The sequence below is a fragment of the Chinchilla lanigera genome, unplaced genomic scaffold (assembly GCF_000276665.1).
Source record: "Chinchilla lanigera isolate Chin_1 unplaced genomic scaffold, ChiLan1.0 scaffold00204, whole genome shotgun sequence".
NCBI lineage: Eukaryota > Metazoa > Chordata > Mammalia > Rodentia > Chinchillidae > Chinchilla > Chinchilla lanigera.
The window spans coordinates 358,411-385,715 of NW_004955605.1; the positions used below are offsets into that span (position 1 = coordinate 358,411).

Below are 27,305 nucleotides of genomic sequence, written 5' to 3' on the forward strand. Positions count from 1 at the left end.
ATATATTAACTCATTAAAGAAGGTAATAAAACCTGGCACAAAGAGCATTTCATGGAATCTCAGGTTGTCAGGGAAAATAGTGATTGCTTTTATTGTTGTTGTTTTTTATTTTTGTTTTGTTTTGGTTTTTCTCCGGTACCGGGAACCGAACTCACGACCTTGCGCTTGCCAGGCAGGCGCTTTTGCCGCTGAGCTAAATCCCCAGCCCCTAGTGACAGCATTAAAATGCTAGTAGTCTGGTGTTACTACCGGGGAACTTTTCACCAATCACTCTGACTTCCAGCCATCAGCCATCTTCATGATACCTTGCCTCAGGTAGCTGAGCTGGAACCAGGCTTCAGGAGGAGACCTTAGCATGAGAACAAAAGGGAAGGGCTGGCCCTCTGTGAATAGTTCCATCTGGGACAAAGGTTTGTTCCTCGACATTCCAGCCACTGTGAAAAGAGCCATAGCCCTCTTGCTCAAAACACTGCCTGGATTCGTCAGTGGAGACTAAAAAGAGACCAAGACAATGTGCCTATGAACTTGTAGTTTTAGTCAGTTCCTAGGAACTAATTTCAGTCCTTTTTGAATTGATCATGAAGCTGATGGCATACTCTTCTAGTAGGTCACTACCTCTAGGTGGCAGGTTTTTCAATTTTAGTGCCTTTCTCCTAAGGCAGTGGTGGTGAACGTATGGCACTCACACAGCAGCAGGCTATTTGTGTCATCAAAAGCTCTAAAAGGTTCTCCATGACTGTCCTAAGGAGATCTATTTCTACATTTAAAAAATGCTAAAGAGAAAACAAAATAACACAAAAATCAATACACTTTGGTAAGTATGACTTCATATAGAGATAATGAGATGGATCTTTTTGTTGTTGTAGACAAGTTCTTACTATATAGTTCAGGCTGGCCTTGAACTCACTATGTAGCCCAGGCTGGCCTCAAACCTGTGGCACTCCTCTTGCCTCAGTCTCCAAAGTTCTGAGATTACATTCATGTACCACCATGTCCGGCAGGTCATTTTAAGTATTTTAAGCATGCTGATGTGAAACTAAACTTCTCTTTACTGACCACAACAAAGACCCTAGCAGGGGCTTACATTACAATACTTAAGAAAGTTTGTTTTGAAAGTGAATTTTCCCCTCAGCTTCTTCAGTAAATGTTTTGGTAATTTTGGTAGATTATCTGAAAGAAATGATAAAAAAAACTTCCATTTGGACAACATGACACATTCATTACTCATTTATATTACAGTGCTGCCTTGGTTCACAAACTCAGTTCTTCCCACGTTTCTGGTCCCAAACCAAAATGGACAACTGAATCAAATTCACTGATTAGGTTCAATGTTGATCTTATGAGGAAATGTGAATTAAGTCTGTGAACTTAGGCAACACTATTTTAGACAAACTGTGTTGTGGAACAGAGGAAGTATTTTTAAAAATGAAATTTAACTAGCCTCAAAAACTGGGAAAAATAGGGAAAGTAGTAAAATAACATACAATTTTTGCCTAAAATGGGTTCATTTCTTAAACTGAAGCCTTCCAGTTTTGGCATGCCTCTGTCCAGGTGCTATGTCCGGACACGGGTTCACTGTGAATTTGTCCAATCTTATGCCAAATGGCCAGCACTTGAAAGTTCAACAGACACAATTGACAGAACAATTAGAAAACCAACTCTGACATCAGGAAGCGTAGTTAGTTAAAATAAACTTCCACTAGCTTAACAAATTTTCTCAGGTTAACTGTGGTATTTTTTTAAGTCATGTAAGAGGAGTGCAGCAGCCAATAGAGATGGACATGTTTTGATTGCAATGGTTTGAAATATTGTTGTCTAACAGACCTAAATCATACCCACTGGGTGCCAGTGAGTCCATGCAGATCAATTCATACTGAGTAGGAAATCAGAGGGGACCTGACATCTTAGGATAAAGGGAAGGCAAGGACATGGCCCTGGAGGAACCAAATGAATACTGCAATCCTCCCAGCACTCTGGTAAATGAGCAAACTCACATTCAAGTAAATAGTTTCAGATGGAAATAAAATCATAACACTTACTGTATGTTCTTGCATTAGTATTTTTTCTGAAGGCACAACCCGGCCAGTCAGAGATATTTGGCTTCCAAAGCACAGTCCCCAGGTCTCCAGTTCAAAACGAGCATCCTTGTTTCTGTTGATAGAGTTGTTTTAAGTCACTGAAGTGATTATTTTCCTGAGAATTGTAACCATTAGAAATAAAATTATGACTCACTAAATCATTTAGGGCCTGAGTCTATTTTCAGCATTCCTGGTTTCTGCTTCTATTCTTTGTTGTTATTTTTGTTTTCCTGCCTAAAAGAGCAGTGCAGCAACTGTGCCCATTTTGGGAGATGCAGGATTTGGAAAAGGCTTCCACTAGGGCACATGATCACAAAAGCGAGTCTCTGAGCCAGGGGCCAGGCAGAACTGGGCTCACCTCCCAAGCCCATATAGTAACATATGACCCTGAGCAAATTATTAAACCATGTAAAGCCTTAGCGCCTTACTGGAAAAATGTAAGGATAATAAAAATAACTATTTCACTAAGCTGATATAAAAGTTAAATATGAGAACACATGAAATGTGATGTGTTTACCCTAGTGCCTGGCACATGTGCTCAATAAATGTGCAATACCATCTCTTTTTTTTTTTTTTTTTTTTTGAGGCAGAGTCTTTCTATGTAGTCCAAACTGGCCATGACCTCACCAGGTAGCCCAGCTGATCTCCTCCTGCAGACTGCTAGGATTACAGGCATGTGTCACCATGCCCAACAAAGATATTACCCTTCTAATAACAACCTTGCTAATAAAGAGATACTTTGGCCCTCTAGATGTGGAGATGTCTTCTCAGAACATCTGAATTCACTGGTTTGGAAATGGATAGAAGATAATAAAGGAAGGAAAAGAAAGGGCTTAACACTTCTGTGGGTTCATGGGATCGACACAGGAGTTGGAAGACCATGAAGAGAATATGACTATTAGCAATAATAAATCTTTTATGTTTGTGTGGAACTTTAGGTTTGTAACTTAGTAAGATTTAATGATACTTTATGTTTAATCTCATGGGATTATGACATGATGTGGTTTCTACTGCACTGTAAGCTCCTTGAGAGTGGCAATCATACTGATTTGTCTCCGCTGTTTCCAATATAGTGCCCAGAACAAAGAATCCAGAAACTCACAGGACACTGATGACATCCAGCCTTCTGTTTCCTTATTAAAGCCCTGCCTCCTCTCTTAGGGAGCTCAAAACTCTTATCACTGTCACTCCATAACAGCTCATTATTTCTGTCTGTGCTGAGATTACATGTTTTGTCTTGTCACACTAAATTCTTTGACTTAATGATTTTGTTTCAGATACTGTCTTCCTAAGCTGGGATGGGAGAGACCACCAATGGTCAGGGGAAGAGCGGGAGGTAGCTGGCATAACTGAAAAGTGGCAGGTGGCTGCATCAATACACTAATCCATAGCCCAGTATAAGAGGACAAACCAGAACCTCTTCTCGAGGTGCAAGCAGAAGATGTCCAGGAAAAAATAAGAGAAAGCATACCCATAAAATGGAAACTATGAAGCCTGAAGCATGACAGAGATCAACATTTATCATATGAAGATGTTCAAGAAGACCCTTTAAGCAAAAAAAGTTACAAAATATGATGTATAGACAATGCCACTTTCCTAAAAGGGGAGGTTGTATTGAATTGCAAATATCTGAAAGAACATACAACATTCATTTAGTTATGATCCATTTATTTAATGAACAGCTACTGAAATCCCTCTCTTATTTTGCTTATATAAATTTCCACTTTCATGAGCAAGTATCTGAACAGCATTAAGGAAAACGACCATTTTACAACAACATGGTCCAGCAGAAACAAAAACCAAGTCACAAATACAACTGTAAATTTTCGAGTAGTGCTATACAGATGGTGAATGAGATTCATCTTAAACGAAAAAGCTTGAAAAGTGGGAAAATGAACATGCGGTGTAACCCCAGCCCATCTCAAAGCCACATTAAAAAGTAACAAATGAATTATTTTAAAATATGTATTATTCAACCTAATATATCCAAAATATTATCAATTTATGATGTGTCATTAGCCACACTTCAAATATGCAGTGGCCACATGGAGCTACAGTCTGAGACAGCACAGTTTTAGGGAGTCAGAAAGGAAAACCAGAAGCAGCTTGTGTCCCAGCCCAGGTTTCAGCAAAGTGTCATTAACTGAGAGCAGGAACACAGTCACAAAAAAAGACACGTCAAGTTTAAAGAGTATAGCCGGGGTTGTACTAAAGTTCTGCCTGCTAAGGCCACTGTATCATGATCCGACTATTCCAGGCCCTGAAGATGGCCTAGAGAGGTTTTTACTGTATTTCATTTTTGTTTGCTTGATTGTTGGGGAAGGTTGTTTAAATATAACCCTTATCTACATTCAGAAGTCTATCCCACCTTCAGTGTGTTAAGGAGATGAGAGCAGAGCTGTCTAGTTGAATGAAGATACAAACCCTATGAGCTTAGCCTCCCACCACTGCTCCTGAATGTGCTACTCCTGAGCATCTTGGATGAACCTCTGGGCTCCAGACATTTTTATTTCAATTCATAACTGCCTTATCCTGAGTCAAAAGAGCAGACATTTCATCAAGAGCTTGGGCATGATACAGATCCTTTCATTCTATGCACTTAGCTTTAGGCCTGCCTCAGAGCACATGCAGTCTCAACAAAGCAACCAGTACCTCTGGATGTCATCAGCCAGTCTGGCCAGGCGCTGCTGCCGGCCCAGAGGACCAAGACGCATTTCTTCAGCCACAGCCTTCATCAGGTGAAAATCCGAGGTTGCCTGGCCAGCCAGGCCTATGAAATGCAAAGAAAAACAATGTGGGAAAATGAACATGCAATGGAACCCCAGCTCACCTCAAGTACCGTTGAAGCTTTTCTATTTAAACTGAGTCAGATTCACCATCTGGATAGCACTAAACAGAAATGCAACCTATTTACATCACTTAAAGTTTTCTAGCAGCAATGTGTAAAAGAAAGCCAAAAAGTAACACATAGCATTATTTGAAATAGTATGAGTTATTTAACCCTATATATTCAATATGTCACCATTTCAACATGCAATCAATATTAAAATCAGTCATTCAGGTGGTTTCCGTTTTTAAACACTAAGCCTCTGAAATTTTTGCTGGTGTTCAAATTTCCCTCCAGTTTCTCAATGGAGCTATAGTCACACTGCAAGTGTTTAATAAACTTGTGTAGCCAGGGACCACCATGTTGGACTGCACACAAGAAAACCATTAGGTATGAGTATCCTCCCTCCAAAGATTATATCCTATTAAATTTTCATTATGCAGAAAAAATATGTATTATATATCACAAAAGAATCACACAATATACAAAAAGTAAGAAGTCCGCCTTTCTTAAGTCATACCCTATTAGTCAAATAAATATCATTAAAAATAAATTATTCAGATTCTACTATACATTGAGGATTACCTTCTGGGAGCTCATATAAAAAAGAAACTGGATCATTTTGGCACCAGTCTAACAATATACTTTACAAAAATCAAAGTCACATTATTTCTTATGCTAGTGAAATTTAAAAATAGCAAAAAGCAACTCGGCTTTAGGAAAATCTAGAGGTTTATTTTATTTACATCAAAATAACGAATGAATATATGAGGTAAAGGGCTCTCTATCTTCTCTCATCTTTATATCTGAATACATTACTTAAGGAGCCCATCCTCCATGAATTAAATCCATCTCTGGTATTTGTTTAGCTAATGAGCTTCTCATCATTCCTAAGCCTCTGCATCTCTGATCAGGAGCTTGACAGGGGTATAGAACACAAACATTACCTGTTAGGAAGCACAGCTCTGGTATCAGGTGGACAATCTTAGGCTCAGTGTTGTCATTTCTTTTGTTTTTCAATAGACTAACAAGCACTGGCTGATTTAGGTCAGATAAAGTAATATTATATTGCTATAAAATGCAAGATTAATGAGGAAATAGTTAATGTGGAAACACTGCAAGATGAGCATCTTTAGCAATAAACAAATCCCAAAATGAATATATTGTATAAGCAAATCTCTTCAGTGGAGGGAAAAACCCCAAGGTTTCCTACTCATTATAACTTTCTTCCCAGGACTCTTTTTATATCTGGGGGCCAATTTTATTATTTTAATCACAATATCTCTTCTATTGCAACACCATTTTAAGGTTCTCCCCTGCTTTCCCTGTGTTTTGCACAGAATCAGAACAGTTTTTGGCAGGTTCTATCATTGTTGAGAGACCTCCCTCAGGGAAACCAGCATTTCCACTACTGGTGAGTGAAGTACACCACCCCACGTGTAACTGGTTCTAAATGTGTTCAATTTGAAAGTGTCTACACACAACTTGGAAGCAGGAGTTATACTGAACTGACCTCAGGATTTCCCGAAAAGACATGATTGTCTTTGACATCCAGGGTGGTATGTTATGGAGAAGCAGCTAAGTCTGACAGATATGAACTAGATCCCAACCTCTTTGGTTTATTGGATTGTGACACTAGGGAACTTCCTCACCTTTCCTCACCCATGTAATGAGGATAACAGTATCTCAGAGGTATCCTAGGTAAACCAATAGCATGATATCTAATTTACAGAATCCTTGGTCATTGCCAGTTCATACTCCACTCCCTTTTCTTTCCTAAACTTGAATTTCAATGTTCTTACCCTGCCAAAACCTCATTTCCAGTGGCAATGGTTCTAAGTAACACTCAATTCCTGTAAAATTTACTTAACACTAACGACAGAACAACTGCAATTAAAATTTACAAAATGCCTGGGTGTTGCATGTTGCTGACATCAACAATTATAATGAAGAGTGTATAAGGCCAACGTTTCTCTATTCCATTGAAGACTTTAGTCATTGAAATGGAAAGTAACTCAGGAATCATTTTTGAAAGTGGCAAGTGCAACTAAAGCCATGTATAAAAGGCCTGGCAAAGCCTTAATCAAAACAGCTTTTATATATGACTTTAATAACTCAGTGCACATGGCTTGCTATGTTCCAGGAACTGCAGCGAATACAAAGACAAAAGGGCACAGTCCTTGCCTTCACTGCTAACATTATCTACAAAGCATAGAAACACAAATAATGATATGCAAAGCACGTTTTCCTTCAACTATTGTTTTCCTTTAAGAGTGGGAGACTTTATTGGGGAAAAGGAATGGGGAATAGGAATAGGGAAAAGGAATTCCCTATTCCCTATTCCTGAGAGACAGGAGGGGTCCCAAATGGGTTGCCCTCTTCATTTGTCTTACCATATATAGAATACAGACATTATCATCATCCCCTTCACATATGAGAAAACACTGGTGAGAAACTGAATTTTCTCAAGGCTCCAAAACTGGAAATTAGCACCTCTTAACTCTGCTGGTTACACCACTGAGTACTGGGTCCCTAGGCTGGTAAATCAGGCAAGGCTTCAAGAAGCAGGCAGAAGCCGGGGGTCTAGCTCAGCGGCAGAAGCACCTGCCTGGCAAGCTCAAGTTCCTGAGTTTGATTCCAAGTACAAAAAAAAAAAGAAGTAGGCAGAGTTCAAGAAAGGGCCCTGATAAAAATGTGAGAGTAGGAAAGTCCCAGGAAACAGCTCAAGCAAAGCTGGACAAATTTCAGAAAAAGGATCTTTTATTTAGATAGAACACAGCTTAGAAGTCCACTCTCTAGGCTGCTATTGGGCTGAGGGTATAGCTCAGCGGCAGAAGCACCTGCCTGGCAAGCACAAGTTCGTGAGTTCGATTCCCGGTGGGGAAAAAAAAAAAAGCTGTTATCTGCAGGTGAATTTTACTTTCTCCCTTGTCCCAATTTTCTAAGCATTTAAAGATATTTTTCAGGATAACATATTGTCTTCCACTTTGAAAACTACATAATAAGTCGGTGTTCCTTTCCTAGTGCAAAGAGAAGAACATTCTAAAAGTTAACACAATTCTGTTTCACTTCCTTCCTATTATGATATATATGCACCACAGGTCACCACAAAAAAAAGTGAGTGGGGTTTTTACTGAGTCCTTGTTCAGGAAATCACAGTCCTAAAAAATATCTGTTCAAACAAAACCAACTTCAAATCATGCAGGAAAGAAACCCAAATGTCTAACAAACTGTGAATTTAATAAGCAAACACATATACTGTACAGGATGCTTTGCCAACACTAGGCATTCAGATTCCTGTTCTACAAATAAAATGAATTCTAAAGGCAATGTGATCCATGCTACAGGTGTATAAAGAAGAACGTGTGTGACAGAAAGCAAGTCAGTGAAGATAGCACAAAAGAGATAACACCTGACCTTGAAGCTACAGTGTGGCCAGTGGTGAAGAAACGTCCAATATGGCTATATGCAGACGTCTAGCAAACATGCACAAAGACCGAGGACCAACTAATGTCCAGTGAGTGGGCAGTGGTGATGACAGCATGGATGCACGGTGGGGTGCCAAGAGAGATGACGCTAAAAGGTAGGACGGGGTCAAACTGTGACACTAGGAATGAAGAAGGAGAGGCTCTCAAGGGAAGGAACGGTCTCCATTTGCTTAGCACCCACGATGTACAGGCATGGGCTAAGGGCTCTGCATACACTATTATTTTGCTCAAACCTTGCATTACACGATGAAGGCAGGCAGATAATTCCCTTTACGATGACGTTTGGTAGGTAGTGATTTGCCCAAGTGACAAAGCTACAGTCAAGACCTTCTTACTTCAGTTTATGTTCTTAAACACAGTTCTGAGCAGTACTTCAGAAGGATCTCCCTAGTGGCAGTGGGAATGGTGTGCCATCATGAGAGAGCTGGAGCAAGGGCACTACAAAGGGTGTCTGCAGTATTTACCCCCTGGGGGATATGATGAGGGGTCCTGCACTCCTGCACTGGAACAGGCTAGAAAGGCAGGTGTGGGTTCCAGAGAGATTTCAAGGATTAAGAGGGCAGAACAAAGAGTTGAGGGTGAAGAAGAGGAAGAAAATAGAATGATTTCCTGAGACATCAAATTCCCAAGGAGAAACATGAATGGGAAAGATGATAAATTCAGTTTGAATTATTTAGCCTGAGGGGATATTCATGAAATATGTTCTGGAAGTGAAGATGAATGTGTAATTTGAGGATGAGGGCAAGGCAAAAATATTTGAGCAGCCTCAAAACACAAAGAAAAGATCCTACTTAAGAGAACCATGGCATATAATGGCTCCTTTTGAGGTGGAAGAGGCAGAAAAATAATCACAGAAAGCTGAGTCAGAACAACCTGAAACTTAGTGGAGAACCACAAAGGATGTGACCCAGTAGTCAAGGAAGAAGGGAGAAGCTCAGGCATGTGGGAGTGGTCACAGAGTCTAATGTTACTGAAATAGTTTCAGCTATAATTACCCTTCTGTGTAGAAAAACCACATTTATTTCTTCTGTGACTTTGTGCCCACTAACAAATCCCTTTCTCTGTCCTCCCCGGCCTTTGGTAATAATTACTCTGTTTTCTACTTCTGTGAGCCCAGCTGTTTTAGACTCCACATATGAGTGCAATCATGAAGTATTTGTCTTTCTGTGCTTGACTTATTTAACATATAGGACACAATGTATAAGTGTGCCAAAATACTACACTGTCACTCATAAAGATGTATAATTATCTGTCACTTAAAATAATTACTGATAAGGAAAAAGTGCCACTGAAAGCTGCTCAAGATGAGTGGCCTTTGTGGAGCTATTTCCGTAGCAACAGAGCTGGATACCAGACTGCTGATGTTTTTGGAAGAAAGAACTGAACAGGGGCTTGGAACTAGTCTAGACAACTTCCCAAAACTGGCTAAGGATAAAAAGAGAGCTTTTCCCAAAGGTGTAAAAGATCAGAGTTTCTGCTTTTGTTTTTTAATACATCTGTGAGATTTTAGAGACCAGAATGATTACATAAGATGCCCACAAAAGGCATGAAACATCGAAGGTGGTGGCAGGAGACCTGTGGTAATGAAAACAGCACTTCCAAGGGCAACGAGAGAGCCCACTAATAAATACTTCCTGATTATCTACTACATGTAAGGAACTATATTAACCCTGGGTATCCAAAAAGAAAGAGCTTGAGGTTTTCCCCAGAGAGCCCACAGCTTAGGAAGGAGGCAAAACCATTCATATCCTGCCTGCGACGACCTAATTCAGCTGGTTCAGGGAAGGGAGGCCAGGAACAGTGCCGGGGGCTCCCCGAGAGTTGGTGGCTAAGCACTGGTTTGTTGTTAGGTTTGTCAAGTTGTGAAGAGGGATACAAGAAGAGGAAGTGGAGTGTGTGAAAACCCATAGGGGAGAAACTGAGTCAAGGAACCAACCACAAACGGTCAGTACAGCAGAAAACTGGAAAGGGACAAGACAGAAGAAAGAGGGGCTGGAAAAGCATGGGTGGCCTTGGAAGCTCTGATAAGGAACTTGTATTTGGTTCCTACCACAACAAAGAGACACGGGAATGTTAAGTTTGGAATTGACACGATCAAATATGCAGTGGTGGGAGATTATTCACACTACAGTATAGACAGCGGGAGACAGGATGAGCATCCGAGCCAAGGCAGAGACAGAGGAAAGGCAGTAAGTCAGAGAAACACACGGCAGGCAGACTCAACCTGACAGTTTGGGGACGCTGGTGTTTATGTCTTTGTGTTTGTTAATTTGCTTTTGCTCTTGTCTCTTTAAAATAAAAAATAAAAAATTTTAGAAATTTTAAAAAAAAAGAAACAGAGACTTTTCTGGGCCAGGAGGAAAGGAGGAAATAAAGTTCTTACCTGTCTGTAGTAATCTACATAAGTGATCTCAGAACCATCCCACCTCTGAAAGGTATGTGTTGGTTTCACAGACCAGTCAATGTCATCAATGCGATAGGTTTTGTTATTGTACCTAGGAATTGAAGAAACCTTTTTAGAAAAGTTTTCTGAATCATCTCAGATAAGTAAATACTTCATACTTTTAATTCAAAGTATAAGATACAGTCTGTAATGTCAGAAATACAGAAGACTGCAACACAAAAATAGCTTTCTTTAACTCTTATCTGAGAAAATAATTAATTCTCCAGTCTATAGGAGGATCATATTCCAACAACATTCATAAGAAAGTCATTAGACTAAAACCTGTTTTTCTCACTAGTAAACACTTTAAGTTGAAGTATGTCATTTGTAAATATTCAAATGTCAAAACATCGCTCAAAACTTTCTCATTAGCTTCTAGGGTCACTCGGACTTTTTTCAGCTGTTTTTGTGACAAAAAACCACCAAAGTAGGTTGATGAACCAACAACTGTGACATCATGCTTAACCCCTCATCTAGAGCTGGCCCTTGGAAAAACCATGGAACAATTCAGCTAAGATCACTCCAGTGCCTTCTCCCCTCAACACTGCATAGCCTGAATGAACCCTTATGTGCCCTAGCCTGTAGATAGAAAACTCTGAAGCAGGTTTCTCCAGAACTCTCGAGACCTTGCAAGGTGTCTGTGAAAGAATATGATAAAAGCGCCTGCCTGGCAAGCGCAAGGTCGTGAGTTCGGTTCCTGGTACCGGAGAAAAACCAAAAAAAAAAAAAAAAAAAAAAAAAAAAGAAAGAATATGATAATCTAATCTATCAAGATCATGACAGGAAGATAAAGAGGAGGTGTCTTTCCAGGTAGTGGAACTCAACCAGTTCCACTGCTCAGCTATATAATCTAGAAAAATAACTTTAAGATGAAATTCTATGCAGACTAAAAGAAGGCTAGAATATCCCCTAAAATAAATATTTTTGGGCTGGCAACAGTATATAAGAAACTTAGTACTTAGAAAGTCACTGAATCTACTTAAGTTTAATTCAATTCAATGTGTTGAGGGCAAATTATATATATATAAACCTAGAGGTTTGCAAAGAAGTAAAAATATATTCTTAATCTAAAAAGGTATAGCATCTTACACAGAATGTGAGACATGGCTCTCAAGTTCTGTCCTGTAACATTAAAAAAGCAGTAACATGACTGTGAAGAGGTGAGTCTACGCACAGTGCTACGGAATAGACAAAGGGAGGGAACAGAACAGTGCCCACTTGGCAAGTAGAGGCTCAGAAAGGTTACATCTGGGCTATGTGGAGAAGATTTGAAAGCCAGAATTTGGGGTGTGGGGCCCAGGCAGAGGCACTGAAGCAGGAAGGACAGACTCTTAGGGTTAGAACAGGGGACAGGAATACAGCAAGGGATAATTTGGAACCATGTCAGCTTGCAGTGCAGAGTGCCACATAAGGAAGTCTGGACTCTAGACGGTTGAGAACAGCCACGTCTTCTAAACAGGTAACCAAACGGGTCAGACCCATGCTCCAGTGCAATTCCTGTTCCCAAACACCGTAAATGATTCATTCTCCTGAGAAAATGTATTTCTATGCAAACTTTTACCTTGTGAGAACAATGAGTCCTATCAGCTGTTGCTCACATGTTTGGGTGAAGCAGGATGCATCAATTTTGTAGCAGAGGTTAGTCATGAATTCCAGAACAGTCTCATTCCGGAGTACTTTATAACTCACGTCAGCACCAAAGAGAAGCCTGCTCTCAAAGTGCGATACAGAAATAGCAAACCCAGGCCAAAGGGATAATCTTTTAAAACAAATTAAAAGAACAAGAGAAATTAACATACAAAACACAATAAATGTCTTATTTTAAAAAAACAATAAAAATGACACAGAATTTCAAAACAATATGATAGGAAATTAACAATGGTTATTATATTGCATATTGTTATCTTCAAAGTAATGCTCAGATTACCAGGTACAGGCACGCAAAATTGATCAAACAATGTAAGAATTAACTGGTTCATTTCCATTAGTAATCCTTTCGATTACTAATAGAAATTAGTAGTACAATTATCTTAGCTATCTTGTGTATATATACATATTTTTTCCCTTCCTTTTCTCTTTTCCCCATCCTAATTATTTTTTTCCTTTTGAGCAGTTTCTTTCCCTTTCACTGTATCTATTGTACCTTTTTGATCTTATTTACTCTTTCATGAACAAAAACCAAACTGCACAGGAAGTACTTCAAAGAATCAACAACTGGGATCTCACCTTATTAAAAAGTTTTTGCACATCAAAAGAAATCACCAACAGAATGAAAAGAAAACCTACAAACTGGGAAAAAATTTTAGCCAACTGTAGTGGGTTGACAACTGGTGGTCAACTTATAACCCCCAGCTGAACTGAGTAAGTGTGGTGCTAGGTGTGGGAGGCCCATCTGAGGATTGTTGCCAGGAGTGTAAGAGGCAGACCTGGAGAAGTTATTAGGTTGTTGGGAGTTGAGAGAGGCTCTTGGGAGCTGGTGGAAGCTGCAAGGAGCTTTGGTTCTTTTGGAGGAGCTTGTCATGCTGCCTTTCCTGATGAACATGGCTGTTTTTATCCTCCAAGGAGCTCAGGACCTTGTTGGCACTGAGAATAGCTTCAGTTCACTTTGGGGGAGCTCTGGTCCTCACTTTTGAGCATCACTTCCTGGCTCCAGAGGGGAAGATGGTACACTCTCAGTCTCCTGGAGAAGCTTTCTGCGTTGGCTTTCCTGACAGGAACTCAGCCATCTTGATCATCAGAGGAGCTCGGGACCTCACTATTGCTGAGGATGGCTGTGGTACCTTTTAAGGGAGCTCTGGTTCTTACTTTGAGCATTGCTTCCTGGCTCCAGTGCAAATCCCTCAGTCTACTGTCACAGATCCTTCATCCCGCTGGCACAGACTTCCTAGATTCCACCACTGACCTTTGGGCCTTCCCAGTGCAGATCCATGAAACAGGCCTGTATGAGACATTGTTATGGGCTCTGGGCCTCCGGTTGGACTTATGGGAGGCAGTTATGAGCTCTACGTCTTTAGCTGGACTCATGCAGGACACTTTCATGGGATCCAGGCCTTCAGTTAGATTTCTTGGTCTACACTGTGTGGACAGATTTACTGCACTCTCTTATGTATCATTCCTTGGGTGACTTTTACAAACAATCTTATAAACTATGTGTCCTGTATTATATTGTTTTCCCTTGCAAATAAACACCAAACCATAACACCAACTGTCCCTCGGACAAAGGGCTTCTATCTAGAATATATAAAGAATTAAAAATAAACAGGCCCCCAAAATTCAAAGACCCAGTCAAAAATGGGTATCTGAGATGAATACACACTTCTCAGATGAAATACAAATGGCAAATACATGAAAAAATGTTCAACATCATTGGTCATTTGAGGAGGGCAAACTGAAACAACACTGAGATTCCATCTCACCCCAGAAAGAATGGCTATCAACAAGAAATCAACCCATAACAAATGCTGGTGGGGCTGTGGGAAAAAAGGAACCCCTCTCCATTGTTGGTGGGAGTGCAGACTGATACAACCACTGTGAAAATCACTGTGGAGATTCCTCAAAAAACTAGGATGAGAGGTTCCATTCAACTCAGCTATTCCCCTTCTGGGTATTTTCCCAGAATAAATGAAAACATCATACCACAGTGCTATATGCACACCCATGTTTACAGCAGCACAATTCGTGATACCTACATCTTGGAAACAAGCCAAATGTCTGTCAACTGAGGAATGCATAAAAAAGATGTATTTTTATACAATGGAATACTACTCAGCTATAAAGAAAGACAAACTCAAGGTTTTTATAGATAAACATTTTTAGTGGTGATTTTTCATTCTAATTCTTCAGGTCTGATCATTTCTTCTTTAGTTTGATTTCTTCGAGTTGCTGATTTTAAAATTTCAGTTATTTTTAGCTGGAGTGTCTTTAAATAAGTATGTAGCATAAAATTTAGTCCTATAAAGCAGAATTTCTCAGCATTGGCACTATTGAGATTTTGGATAATCCTTTGGACTGGGTAATTCTTTATTAGGGGCTGTTCTCTGAGTTGCGGAACGCTTAGCAACATCCTGGCCTCTATAGGAGTACTATGTTTATGGGTGATCTGTCCCCGCATGGAAACATCTGGTTTGAAAAAGCATGCCAACTCAAAGATGAAGGCTGAGGACAGATTTAATAATGAGAAGGAAAGAAAGAAGTGACATTATATACAGATATACATGAGAAACTGGAGCCCAAGCTACAGTTCTTTTCTATATGGTATGAAAAGTCTTTTGTAAGAAGCTATAGAAGTGACATGAAAACATGTATTCTAAAACTTACTTTGGGGATTTAATTCACTGTGATACTAGGCAAAGCTTCAGGACAAGCATTTCCAGTGGGGATATGCGGCAGTCTAGAACAACCCTAGACCTACGAAAATTTCTTATCTAGGTAGAGGTAAGTGACAGGATGAAAAGATACTGCATAGAGACCACTCCAGCTCACTAAATGAACACATGACAATCCCATCATTTTCCCTCCACCAGACAGAAGGCCACACACTCCACTCCAATTTTCTATCCCTTCTGCACTTCTCCCTTTGTCTGTGTGTCTGTCTTTGAGTTACCAGTTGCCTCTCTTTCACTTGAACATAGTATTTTAGAGCACTGCCCACCAACCAGTTCAAGGCAGAGCAGACCACTTTCCCTACAGAATTAAGTTCCTGGCTCAAGGTGGACATGCTGCAGGTGTTTAGAACAGTTCTGCCTTTCACTAGGGTAGTCTAGGTGGCTTCTCTGACCTCTATCCTATGATTTCATGTCAACCACCCTGGCTGTGCTAACTGCCTTTCACAAGAGCACTAGCTATATGCTGTAATATGGCTTTTCTCTTTCATTATTACTTCTTATAGGTAAAAAAATTCAGTTTCTGAGTTTTAGAATTTATGATAATGATCTATACTAATACAAGAAAACAGTCTATTAAAAACTCAAAATTTATAAAACTCCATTTTATTTCACATCTCAGAGACTCTCACAGGAGGCATAATGGTATAATATTGCATCATAAATTATACTGCTCACATATAACTATTTCAGAGGAACAGAAAATATATATAAACCTACTTGTGCTGGGGAATTTCCACTGGCTCTGAAGGCTTATAGAAGTTCCGTCCAATTTGGTACATAGACAACATTTTTAAGATCCTGAAAGTACATTGTTTTGAGTCTTTGATAAGTATTAGTAACAGTATAATTCTAAGCTTGTACCCATGCTCATCACAAATATATACAGCAAGAATTCTTTCTTCTTACAGCACTGGAATATTTAGATACCAAATATATCTGAGTATATATAAGTACTATCGCATAATAATTTGAGAATGATACCACTGAAATTACCTTTATCTGTCTAGGATTGACTGCAGTGATAAATATGTGGTCAAACACCAACTATAATGGTGGTTACTGTAACATTCTCGTTGCCCTAGGAATGGTGAGGCAAGCCACGTCTGAAAGCTCTTTGGGCCTCTCCCCTATTTCTAGAGAAGGATGCTGTGTTTCTGATGAAGCTGCTCAAGATCCCCAGGTGCTCCCAAATAACTGTGACAGCCTGTTCAGCAACTAACCTTGGTACCTGTAGGACTGGAGACATTGCCAATGAGACGCTGTCAGTGCAGGGAAAGCACAGGAAGTTTTGAGTGAGAATATGGGGGTTCCTACTCTGTGAGTCAAGCTATGAGCCTCTTTACCTGTAAAATGGGAGTTTAACAGTATGTGCCTCAGGGCACTACAGTAAGATAAAACAGAAGTGAAAAAGCTTCTTCACTAGAAGTACTTCCTAAAGATCAGCTGGTTTAAAACAGCCCCCCCTCAGAGAGCAGGGGCAGACTGGCTTCTACAGCTGTTAGGCCACAATGAATTGAGGCCAAAGTATGATCAAAAGAGACTGGACAAGACATCTGACTAGAACTAGCAAACAGGGCACTTGTGTGTGGGAAGTTCCTTTGTGCCTCTGCTACCCGGCCAAATCCCAAAGTTCCCTGATCTCATGCCCTCCAGAGGCTGCTATTAGCAAAGGGATGGCACCTAAGGCTTGTGAGTAACTCACCTTGATGATCCACACCAGCAGCTTGTAGAGCTGGTTCACACACTTTAGCATATCTACTTGTCATCTAGGAAGCCTGCTAAAAATGTGGGTTTTCAGGCCTCACCTCTGAAATTTTGTTTACTAGGTCGGGTGAAGGAACAGGGAATCTGCATTTGATCAAATTCCACCCTACATCCAAGCTGACTGAAAAACACAACCCTTGGCCTGGTATGAAGCTCACTGAGAAGCTTAGCGATCTATGCCTGCCTTCTGCCCCACATGTACATGTGAGAAGGTGCAGCCACGGCAGAAAGCGGCTGGCCGTGCTCTTCTACACCTCAACTCAGCCGTCCAGAAGAACTAACACTGCAGGTGACACTGTCAAACACAGCCAGTGTTTCAGTCTGGGCGTTGTAGGTGGAAGGGAGTATAGGAAATGAAGAAAAGGAAAAGGACACCCTCCCTGTGCTGTCAACAAGATGACAATAACCCTCAAATTGGATTCTTTATCTCAGCCTGGATCATACTGGATAAAGACAACTTGTGCCAAGGAGAAGTCATGATAGACTGTGTTACACATCACTGCCCAAGGACTCAAAAGTACATGAAAAATTGTTCTAAATGGCACTGTTGCTGGCACACTGCCTACAAAGTGGTTGATCATTTTAATACCCATGTTCTATCCTGAAGGGTACTATTAGCTCAAATTAAATTCCCATTTAAAGTGCCTTACTTTTTGAAGATGATATTGAAGACCTGGATGCATATGGGGGAGCTTGATGGTAGCTCCCTGGTTAGAATAACAGTTATCTTTACAGTCTCGCCTCTTTGAGTTTCAGTTGACAATTCTGTGACCTGGGAAGAGAGGTACTTAAAATACATTCTACAGATTATGCCCCTGTGTACAGAATACAGGTACTGTATTATAAAACCATCATAATGTAATATGCATTAACAGAAACAAAACTGCAGGTGTTAGTATGTGAGTAATAATCTAATCATCATGTTATTTGGAGGAGCTCTTTTCCACTGTCTTACTAATTCTAAAACAAGCAACACACCTCTCTACTCTCCAACTGTCGAAGAAAAATCAAAGCTAGACTCCGGTTCAAATACTTGACCCAGAGAGAATTCCAAAACAGTAGATCCTGCCCTTTGCAGGGTGGCGGTGACAGGAAGATAGATCGCAAATTAGTTTCAGAGTTTGAGAAAAGTAATGTTCTCCCAAGAAAATCTCACATATGTGATACCACGAAAGTACACAACGTACACATTTTCAGGGGGCTCACAATTGTCCAGAAGCCTGTAATTGTCCTACCCCTTCCAAGTTCGTGAACTCCTGTGACAGCCTTTCATAAGCTTATTCAAAATGCAGAAGAACAAATGAGAACACGAAAGCCAAGGAGATGTGTCGGTGTAAACAAGAAGAAAAACAAAGATGAGGGAAGGGAACAAAGTGGTAGAAGTTAGAAGAGATAGGAAATCTGATTTTAAAAATTTGTAAACAGTCTAGAGAAACCCTCAGGCTTCTTACAATCTGAAACAATGTTCATGCAGTACTGTTTACCGAAAGTATCTTGGACCAGACAGGACTCAGTAAGGGTTTTGGAAATAAAACAACTCAAAAATCAGTCAATAAGTATCAGTCAATGATCAAGGATTTTTCAAAAAGGTAACAAGGGCTGGGGATATAGCTCAGTGGCACAGTGCCTGCCTGGCAAGCTCGAGGTCCTGAGTTTGACTACCAGTAGCAAAAAATAAATAAATAAATAAAATAAAAAATAAATAAAATAAAATACAAAAGATAACAAATTAGAAGTGAGCAGCCAGGCGTGGTGGCTCACACCTGTAATCCCAGCACTCAGGAGGCTGAGGCAGGAGGATCAATGTGACTTCCAGACCAGCCTGGGCTAGAAAGTGAGCTCAAGGCCAGTCTGAACTTCATAGCAAGCCCTTGTCTCAAAAAGACAAAAAAAAAAAAAAAAAAAAATCATAGTGCTTAAGGGCATACAATTTGAAATCAGAGATCCTGATCTACTGCCTCTTACATCCAGTGGGATCTACAGCAAGTTACTTCAACTCCTTCAAAACTCTTAAAACTTTTCCCAATCCTAAAGTGGGAGTGAATCCAATTTACATCGCAGGACCATGGAGATAAAATGGGATAAGGCTTAGATTATCCTCATCCATGGCACAATCAGACATTGAGAAAGGTTGTATAGTAGCAGGGAGTGCCATATTAGCATGCTACTGACATCTAGCCATAGGACAAAGTATTAAAGGACCAACCAGAACTTTTTAGTGAGTAAAAATGCTTCTACCTTTACAGATTTTCTAAGCTATTAGATTTACCACATGGTATAATTTTAAAGTTCCACAACCAGATAAAATCTTTACTCAAGTAAGCCTTATGCATTCATTGCAAGGTCTCATAAAAAGATAAAGACCCCAAGAATGTCCAGAAATACATTTCTTGAGGAAATTAGTCTAGAAATTGAAATTTAAATCTACTAAACTGGTACCATTCTGCTGGAAATTTTGAGTTAAAGGATGAAGTTTTTTGCAGGCTAACAGCATAAAATTTAATCACATGCTTTGTTTTAATGTTTTCTACAGAAACTGGTTCTTTTTTTCCTTATGGAAATTTTAGTGTCTTACAACAAAATATACAACAATAATACTAACATCTGTATCTTAGGATTGAAAATGTTGGGGTATAAAAAGTATAAATAAAAAACATGAAACATGCAACTGCTATTTCCAATGGTTACATTTTAAAAATACGCTTAGAACTGATATCAGTAACTCATGTTTCATATGATGGAGCAAGTCACAAAAGAATGACAGCTCCAGACTCAGAGCCTGATGTGAAATTCTTTGGACACACAGGCACTGCTGTGCAGGAGCAAAAAAATAAAAAATAAAAAATTTTTAAAAAGTAAAATAAATTTAAAGCCCTGAAGCCATAGGCTAACTGATGTTTCTTACAAACTTCTATTTTGGGAAAAATCTAAAAAGGATCCTTATTTCAAGGGCTTCCAAAGCTCTTATTTTTAAAATGTCATACCACTAGCTTACTTAGGAAATCAAGTACTGATAAAGCCTTAATTAGGAAGTCTTTTTGCTCTCAAGCAAAGAACAAGAAAGAAGAAAAAAGTGAGTGACACAGTCATTCCAATTCTCATAGAAATCACTGTCTTTTAAAAAACATGTATGAGTATACCTCATACGCATACACACATATATATATTTAAAAATTACCATACTATACCTTTTCTTCTAGTTTTTGTGAGAGAAAAAGGATGGCACCATCGAATGCTTTTGCATGCTTAGCAAATCTGCTATGATTGTAGAGCAAAGCAACTCTCAGCCTTCTCGATGCTAAATCTGGAGTATATGTCACATGGTACTGATACAGCCGCCAGTCCTGGGGCAACTCTAAACTAAAGAGATTTGTGACCAGCTTCACAGGTATTCCACTGGAGCCTAAGAAAGACAAGTAAACATTTTTCACCAGAAAAAAAAAAAAAAACCGGCAGTAATGCTAGCCACATCATTTAAAGTTTATATGCATATGCACAGAAGTTGCTGTAAATGGAAGATTTTGCTCAGTGACACAAGATAAATTCTAAAACTTGCAGTCTGGATAATATCCTTAGAAGTTAAAGTGGGATGTGTGTAAAACTGGTCTCAGAAGAGCACAAGAGCAGGCACTGACCTTGTTGACCTTAGGAGGAGAAAAGCATTGCATTCAACTATCTCAGACTCTTCACAAGCTGCCTTCTAGTTTTGATTCCAATTCACATCAGCTGGTAATAATGGTCTCAGATACTGTCCCGACATTATGCTGCTTTTACGTTACAAAGAAACTGCCTGATTCTTACCACAAATACAAGTCCCAATGCCTGGGAAATCCAGATAAGCAAAAGTTAAACACATTTCTGAAAATTCTGGAAAAGTTCATCATTCGTCATACAGCTGTGCAAGTCCCACAAACGACAGAAGAAAAAGCTGGAACAGAGGAACTGTGTATTTCCTGCACGAAAACAGACAGAGCCTGGGGCTTCTTTCTGCAGGCACATGGAAGCCATGTGTGCTTCTAGGAGTTCTTTCCCTCTACAGAAATTTTTACTCACATCCTAAGCATCTATAGGACAAAATAGAGATAGCCTCGGCACAGTCAGTAAGTACTCACAAGGCCGTAAGCATCTCCCAGGACAAAGATCTAGGAGGTTTCAAGGAATTTCTTACCACTTCTCCTTATACAGAATTATCCCATTTTTGCATTGTAGAAAAGAATGACATATAACAGGCAGTATATACCTTTTCTCTTGTAGGAAGTAGAAACATAAGCCCCAAGATGGTGAGGAAGAAAAGGTATCATATGTGCCTTAGTATTTCTCAGCCTTGACCTGTGATATGTAGCTGGCAGGAGTAAGGAGTCACTGTGCTATTTTAAAGAAAAGTTTTCTTTTGTTCTCCCAGATCCTGAGGAAATGGCAACAGTGAACTAACAGAAGTGAACCTAGGATGTAAAAGATGGCAAGACTCTTGAGCTCATCTATACAAGTGTTTTCCAGTGCACCCAGCCCCACCAGTGCCGCACATATGAAATCAAGGAAAGGGAAGAGCACGTTCAATGGAAAGACAACAGAACAGGCTGTACCAGAGTGCCAGGCATACACTGAGGGCAAGTACTCCTTCACAGTGCTTTGCTTCACCAGGTGTGCTGTTTATTTGCTGGATGACAATATATCTATTTTGTTACTTTGGTTTTAAAAAGTGTGAAAAACATGGATCTGCATCAGTGAGGAGAGAGTCATAAAGCCTCCTGAGAATCCAATGAGAGCAACAGACCCGCTTCCTGGATGACACATACATCTGCAATTGTACCTGCAATTTCAGGAAAAAGTGTGGAATCAGGATAAAGAATTCCCTACACTGGTCACGTTTTCCTTTTCACAGCTGAATTCCATATAAGACAAGGGTTAGGAGAGAAGCATTTTTAAAGCCCCATTCCAGATGTAAGGGAAAAACTTTTGCAAAAGTGACACATAAGCAGGGCATGGTGGTGCACGTCTATAATCTCAACACTTGGGAGGCTGAGACAGGAGAATAGCATCAAGTTTGAGGCCAGTCTGGGCAACATAGGTGTTCAAGGCCAGCCTAAACTGCATAGAGAGGCCCTGTATTTTAAAAAAAAGGAAAGTGAAATGTAGCTTTAAAGAACCTATTATTGGGCCAAGGATATAGTTCAGTGGCACAAGTGTCTGGCTGGCAAGCGCAAGGTCCTGAATTCAATTCCCAGTACCTAAAAAATAACTTATTATTATTTCTATTAATAAAAGATACAATTAAGGCTAAAATACCTCACATGTCTAGACAGTGACTTGAACATAACACATGTTGAATACACATCTATTAACTGAGTATATAAATGTTTTCAGATCTAGGAATTCAAATTCCTCTGTAATATTAACAAATTCCTTGGTAACATTTCAGATCTAGGAATTCAAATTCCTTGGTAAGTAACATGCAGACTGAGTACCTGTTTTGCCATCTCTCACATGCGCCAATTTCTCCCTGGTGCAGATACCCAAGTCCATACAGTCCCGTCTTATTTTCACACCTTTTTCTACAAAGGTACTTCCAGCATCACCAGAAGATACACCCTTGTTACCTAAAATATGAGAAAACACAATAATATATCATTTTTGTACTACTAATATTCTCTACAACCAATGTATCAAAAATGCATCTATAAACACAACACAGGTATTTATGGTTTTAATTAAATTCCTGCATTGGTGGAAACACTCATTCATGATGACACAGTTTTCAGCCTAAAAACTTTAAAATGTAAATAAATGGAATGTTAAGAAACAGAGATCTTGAAGATAGTCCCAGCACTAATAATACTGCAGAGTTTCTCTTCTTGGCTGAGGAGAAAGCTCCATCTCTCTACCCACTCCACTCCTATTTATAGAGGGCTGCTCTCCCTCATTTAGTCTTGGGCAACACCCTGAAAGCCTCAGGTTTGGACTGCCCACACTGATTTCTGCAAAGAGGAGCTGAATTTGTCACTTTTCCCAGTGGACAGAAGGGGAACTGCCCAGGACACTGCAGTCGCTCTTTATGTTCCAACGTTCTCCAGGAGTATGAAAGCCAGTGCTTTACCTTGAAGCCTATCGTGGTTAGCTTCTAGAAAACATGAAATTGAGATCTATTCCCAAAGAAGGGTCTTCTGTTCAAATGCGTACAGGAGATTTAGGCTTTTGACTATGTCTTTGGCAGTTTGAAGACAACTGTTTTTTATTTTCACCTAGTAATAATTTTCTTTTTTAGTTTTTATGTTTATCAGCACATTTGCAGTATGTAATGATTACACTCATCATGGGGAGTTAGTACATGTACATTGCACATCTTAATTCTTTTTACATCTCCTTCCCCTCCCTGAAAATAAGTCTAAAACATCAAAATGAAGGATGTTACAGTACTCCAAAGTAATACAAACAACAGTATGCTGACTCTCTGGGACTCTGACTTGACCCATCCTGTGATAAACTTACTGTGTGCAGTTCCCCCAAATGACACTGCCCCCTGCTCCAAAGTTCTGCCTGTACCCTTCCCAGAGGAATATGAGTGTCTCAGGAAAAATCACAAAGTTCATTTGATTTTCTTAAACGTTATTACCCTTACTAGATTGTCCTTATTATTCACTGCTCTTCGTGTCAAAAGTTATCCGACAGTTTCTAAAGCTTTAAGTTATCACAGAATATTGGCTATCAAGGGCTGGGGGAGAGAGGCATAGGGGTTTATTGTATAATGAGTGCAGAGTTTCAGTTTTCCAAGACAGAAACAGTTCTAAAAATAGTGGTGATTACTGTATAACAATATGAATGCACTTAACATCCCCAGGCTGTATATTTAAAAACAGTTTTGATATATATATTTTTGCCATGATTTGAAGCAGTAAACAAAAATTCAATCACAGGATAAAGGGTGTCCCTCACTTGGTGTTCACAAGAACGCACAGCAGATTTGGAAAGACATCCCCAGGCTGGGATAATGTTTGAGTGTAGGGGTGTGCTGGGCCCAACACGCCGCCTCTCAGGGCAGGTCTGTGCTCATGGACACATTCAGCGCTGTGAGCTCACCACAGAGAGGGTACTTGAGCAGGGCTGGAAATCCTCCAGCAAGCAACAGCACGGTCAGGCACCTGATACTGGTTGAGTTGCCAGGTTCTCCGAGCCTGCGAGAGCCTAAACTCTAAGAGATTATACATTTATTAGAAATCAGTCGCTACATTTCATGGCGAGCATAGGGAGATAGCTAACAGGTTTCACCTAGCGTCACGGGCTGAACTACACCACTCCCCCAAAAGAGCTGAAGCTGAAGCCCCATTCTCCACTCTTCACAAAGTAACTATATTTAGAGCTAGGTCTTTACAGCAGTTACTAGGTTAAAGTGAGGTCACTGAGGTGGCCTCTGAGCAATACGACTGGTTTCTTAAGGTGAGAAATTAGGACACAGAATGCACAGAGGAAACATCATATGAGTCCAGGGAAAAGGTAGCACCTACAAGCCAATGAAAGGCCTCAGGAGGAACTAGCCCTTGAACCCTCCTGACCTGAGACCTCTAAATCATGAGGAAATAAATTCCTACTGCTTAAGCCACCTTATCTATGCCACTTTGTAAAGGCAGCCCACACCAACTAATGCTCCATCAGATATGGCAGCTCACAGTCTAGGACAGTGGCTACTTGGGCAGCCCATAGACGAGTATCCTGAGATACATGTGGCTCTGCAGGGAAGAGACCTATACAATCACATGGTAGTACCTGCCCTAGGTGAAGAGGGATGACATGAGCGGCAGCTTTTGTACCAAGTTTCTACCATCCCTGCAAAGTGATTGCACTGGCACGTGTATACCAGGAAGACTTCTGGAATACATTTTCAAAATTCTTCAATAAACAGAAAGAATCAGAAAATTGGCTTAACTAAGTCTGTGGATTCCCACCAACCGAGCTGTTAGGAAACCCAGCAACTGTGTTAGGGGTTGCCAAGGAACATGACAAGGGGGAATCCCGCAAGCAGCAGAGAATGGGAGGCTCAGGAAGCCAGCCTGCTGCTGTCAGGCTTGGTACCATCCCGCCTTGGGCAGCTGACTGGGACTCGGGGATGGGGTGAGTGGCACTTACCATGCTGTGAAGTCCTGCTTGTCCCCCCCACGCTGCTGCTAGAGGAGGCTTCACTGTCACTAAGACCGACTGGTGTGAGCTAGAATGGGACAAAAATGTTTTGTTCAGATTTGCTTAAGGTAAGTCACAAGCTAAAAGGTTATCACACAATAAGAATAATGCAAGTCAGTAGACAAGCACGGTCCAGGAAAAGAAGAGCTAACAGGTAAAAGCCTAGAGAAGCAAGAAGCAAGCGTCCATTCTAGGTAAAAGGATAACGGACGAGCTATAATTTCCCACACCCATCCAACTGCTTTTAGTAAATGTGAAGGAACATAAATGAGATCCTTGTGCTCAGGGAGCTCACCTGAGGAAATGTAGCACAGACACGCGTGGATTTTATTCCTTCATGACCCACTGGCATGAAAATAAACAGAGCCTAGAGGACAGGAAACACCAGCCCAAAAGGACGACTCTCCTGAATAAACTGGACCTCCTAGTCCACAAAACAGGAGGGAACTATTAATATGCCTGCCTTCACAGAAAGGAATAGTCTTTCAAGAAGTTGCTATATGGCGGCCTGCTAAAAAAAATGACGAGAATGAGGGCATGATGACCACATACTACTTAAGGACGTGCTCGAAGTCTGAAAACTGGCTGCAAACACGGAGTATATATTTGTAACACACACCAAAAGTTACGTATTTGTGGGTCAATTCACCAGTTGCCTACGTCCAGCAAGGAGCCACACCCATAGTGGCCGCTCAAGCAACAATGGCTGAACCCAAACCACCTCTGTGTTGGAGATGACTCAACTGCATATGCCAATTAGATCCAATTATTATTATATGATATGCCAGAGTGGTACAAAAGCACATCAACTTTTTCCTAAGCACTTTAAAACCAAATCAAGTAATAAGGACTCAGTAAGTGGAACGCAGTGGCACACTCGCTCTAACCTTCAGTTCTCTTCTCTGGCCAATATATTTACCCCAATGCTAGGTAAGAGTCCTTGAAAGCCAAAAATGCGAGAAACCTCCGAAAGAGTCAAAGATGACGGAAACAGCTTTAACAGAGCAGAGGGAAGACGGACGCAGAGAAAGGCCCTGCCGGGATGCAGGCAGAAGGAAGACAAAACGAAACAGCTTACCATTCTGCGCACCGGGGGCGAGGCCGGGGCACACTGCACAGCCTGGGCATCGGGAATGCGGGCCACACCTCGCGCCCTCACACGGGCACGTCCACTCATGTTCCCGGCAGCCCAGAGCAGCCTCTAAGGCGGCAAAGTCTAGACTAGGGTATTTTCCTTGGGGAACAGATGATGAAACTGTGCCTGGGAGGCGGTCGACGTCCAGCCTAAGGATGCAGTCACGCAAGTGCTTCTCCAAGCTGCCCCGGCTACAGCATGTGGGGCTGGGGGTTAGAGCACGTGGGGCTGGGGCTTAGAGCACGTGGGGCTGGGGCTTAGAGCACGTGGGGCTGGGGCTTAGAGCACGTGGGGCGGGGTGGGGCGAGGCTAGAGCACGTGGGGCGGGGAGGGGCGGGGCTAGATCACGTGGGGACAGACCAGGGCTGGCTTTCCTCAAATTTGGTATTAGCCAACTGTTAGTTTTTGCATAACATAGGATCAAACTGTTAACTTTGGTTGGTTTTTTTCTGCTTGCAGGTGGGTAAAACTATCAGATCTGTGACAGTCTTAGAGTTTTCTGTTGTACTGATTGCCCACTTACATCTGGTTGCCCTGTCTAAAACTGTTTTTCAACTTTGTGGTTTGGAAAGAACCTTACCTTTTTTCTTTGCTTTTCTTTTTTCTTTTTTCTTTCCCTTTTTTTTTTTTTTTTTTTTGAGACAGGGTCTCGCTATATGGTTCAGGCTGGCCTTGAGCTCACTTTGTAGCCCAGGCTGATCTCGAACTCACAACAATCCTCCTGCCTCAGCCTCCCAAGCACTGGGATTACAGGTGTGCACCACCATGCCCAGCTCTTTTCTCTTTTTATATTGCAAATATCTATTCCTAGTCTAGCACCTGTTAATTTTGACAGTGAGGTGTCTTATCTAACCCAAACCTTAATTCTAATGTTGTCAAATCTAGCAATTTTTAAAATGCTAGTCTTTGTTCTTATGAAGTCTTGTTAAAAGAAAATTTTCCCTGCCCTAACGTTATAGTCAGGACATGACGTGACATTTTTTAAAATTAACTTTGTACATTTATTTTTCACACTA

At 40.6% G+C, this 27,305-nt stretch overlaps 1 protein-coding gene across 1 annotated transcript in view; it reads right to left on the reverse strand.

The window, feature by feature from the left end:
• Positions 1–27,305, reverse strand: part of Piwil4 (piwi-like RNA-mediated gene silencing 4) — a gene marked incomplete at its 5' end in the record, with an annotated part of 66,896 nt that overhangs the window by 26,778 nt on the left and 12,813 nt on the right. The window contains 10 exon segments of the mRNA XM_013510100.1: positions 2,040–2,151; positions 4,731–4,848; positions 5,853–5,976; positions 10,777–10,888; positions 12,398–12,595; positions 15,939–16,019; positions 17,636–17,757; positions 20,174–20,388; positions 22,451–22,582; positions 25,104–25,182. Of these exon segments, the coding sequence (XP_013365554.1) occupies positions 2,040–2,151; positions 4,731–4,848; positions 5,853–5,976; positions 10,777–10,888; positions 12,398–12,595; positions 15,939–16,019; positions 17,636–17,757; positions 20,174–20,388; positions 22,451–22,582; positions 25,104–25,182 (1,293 nt within the window).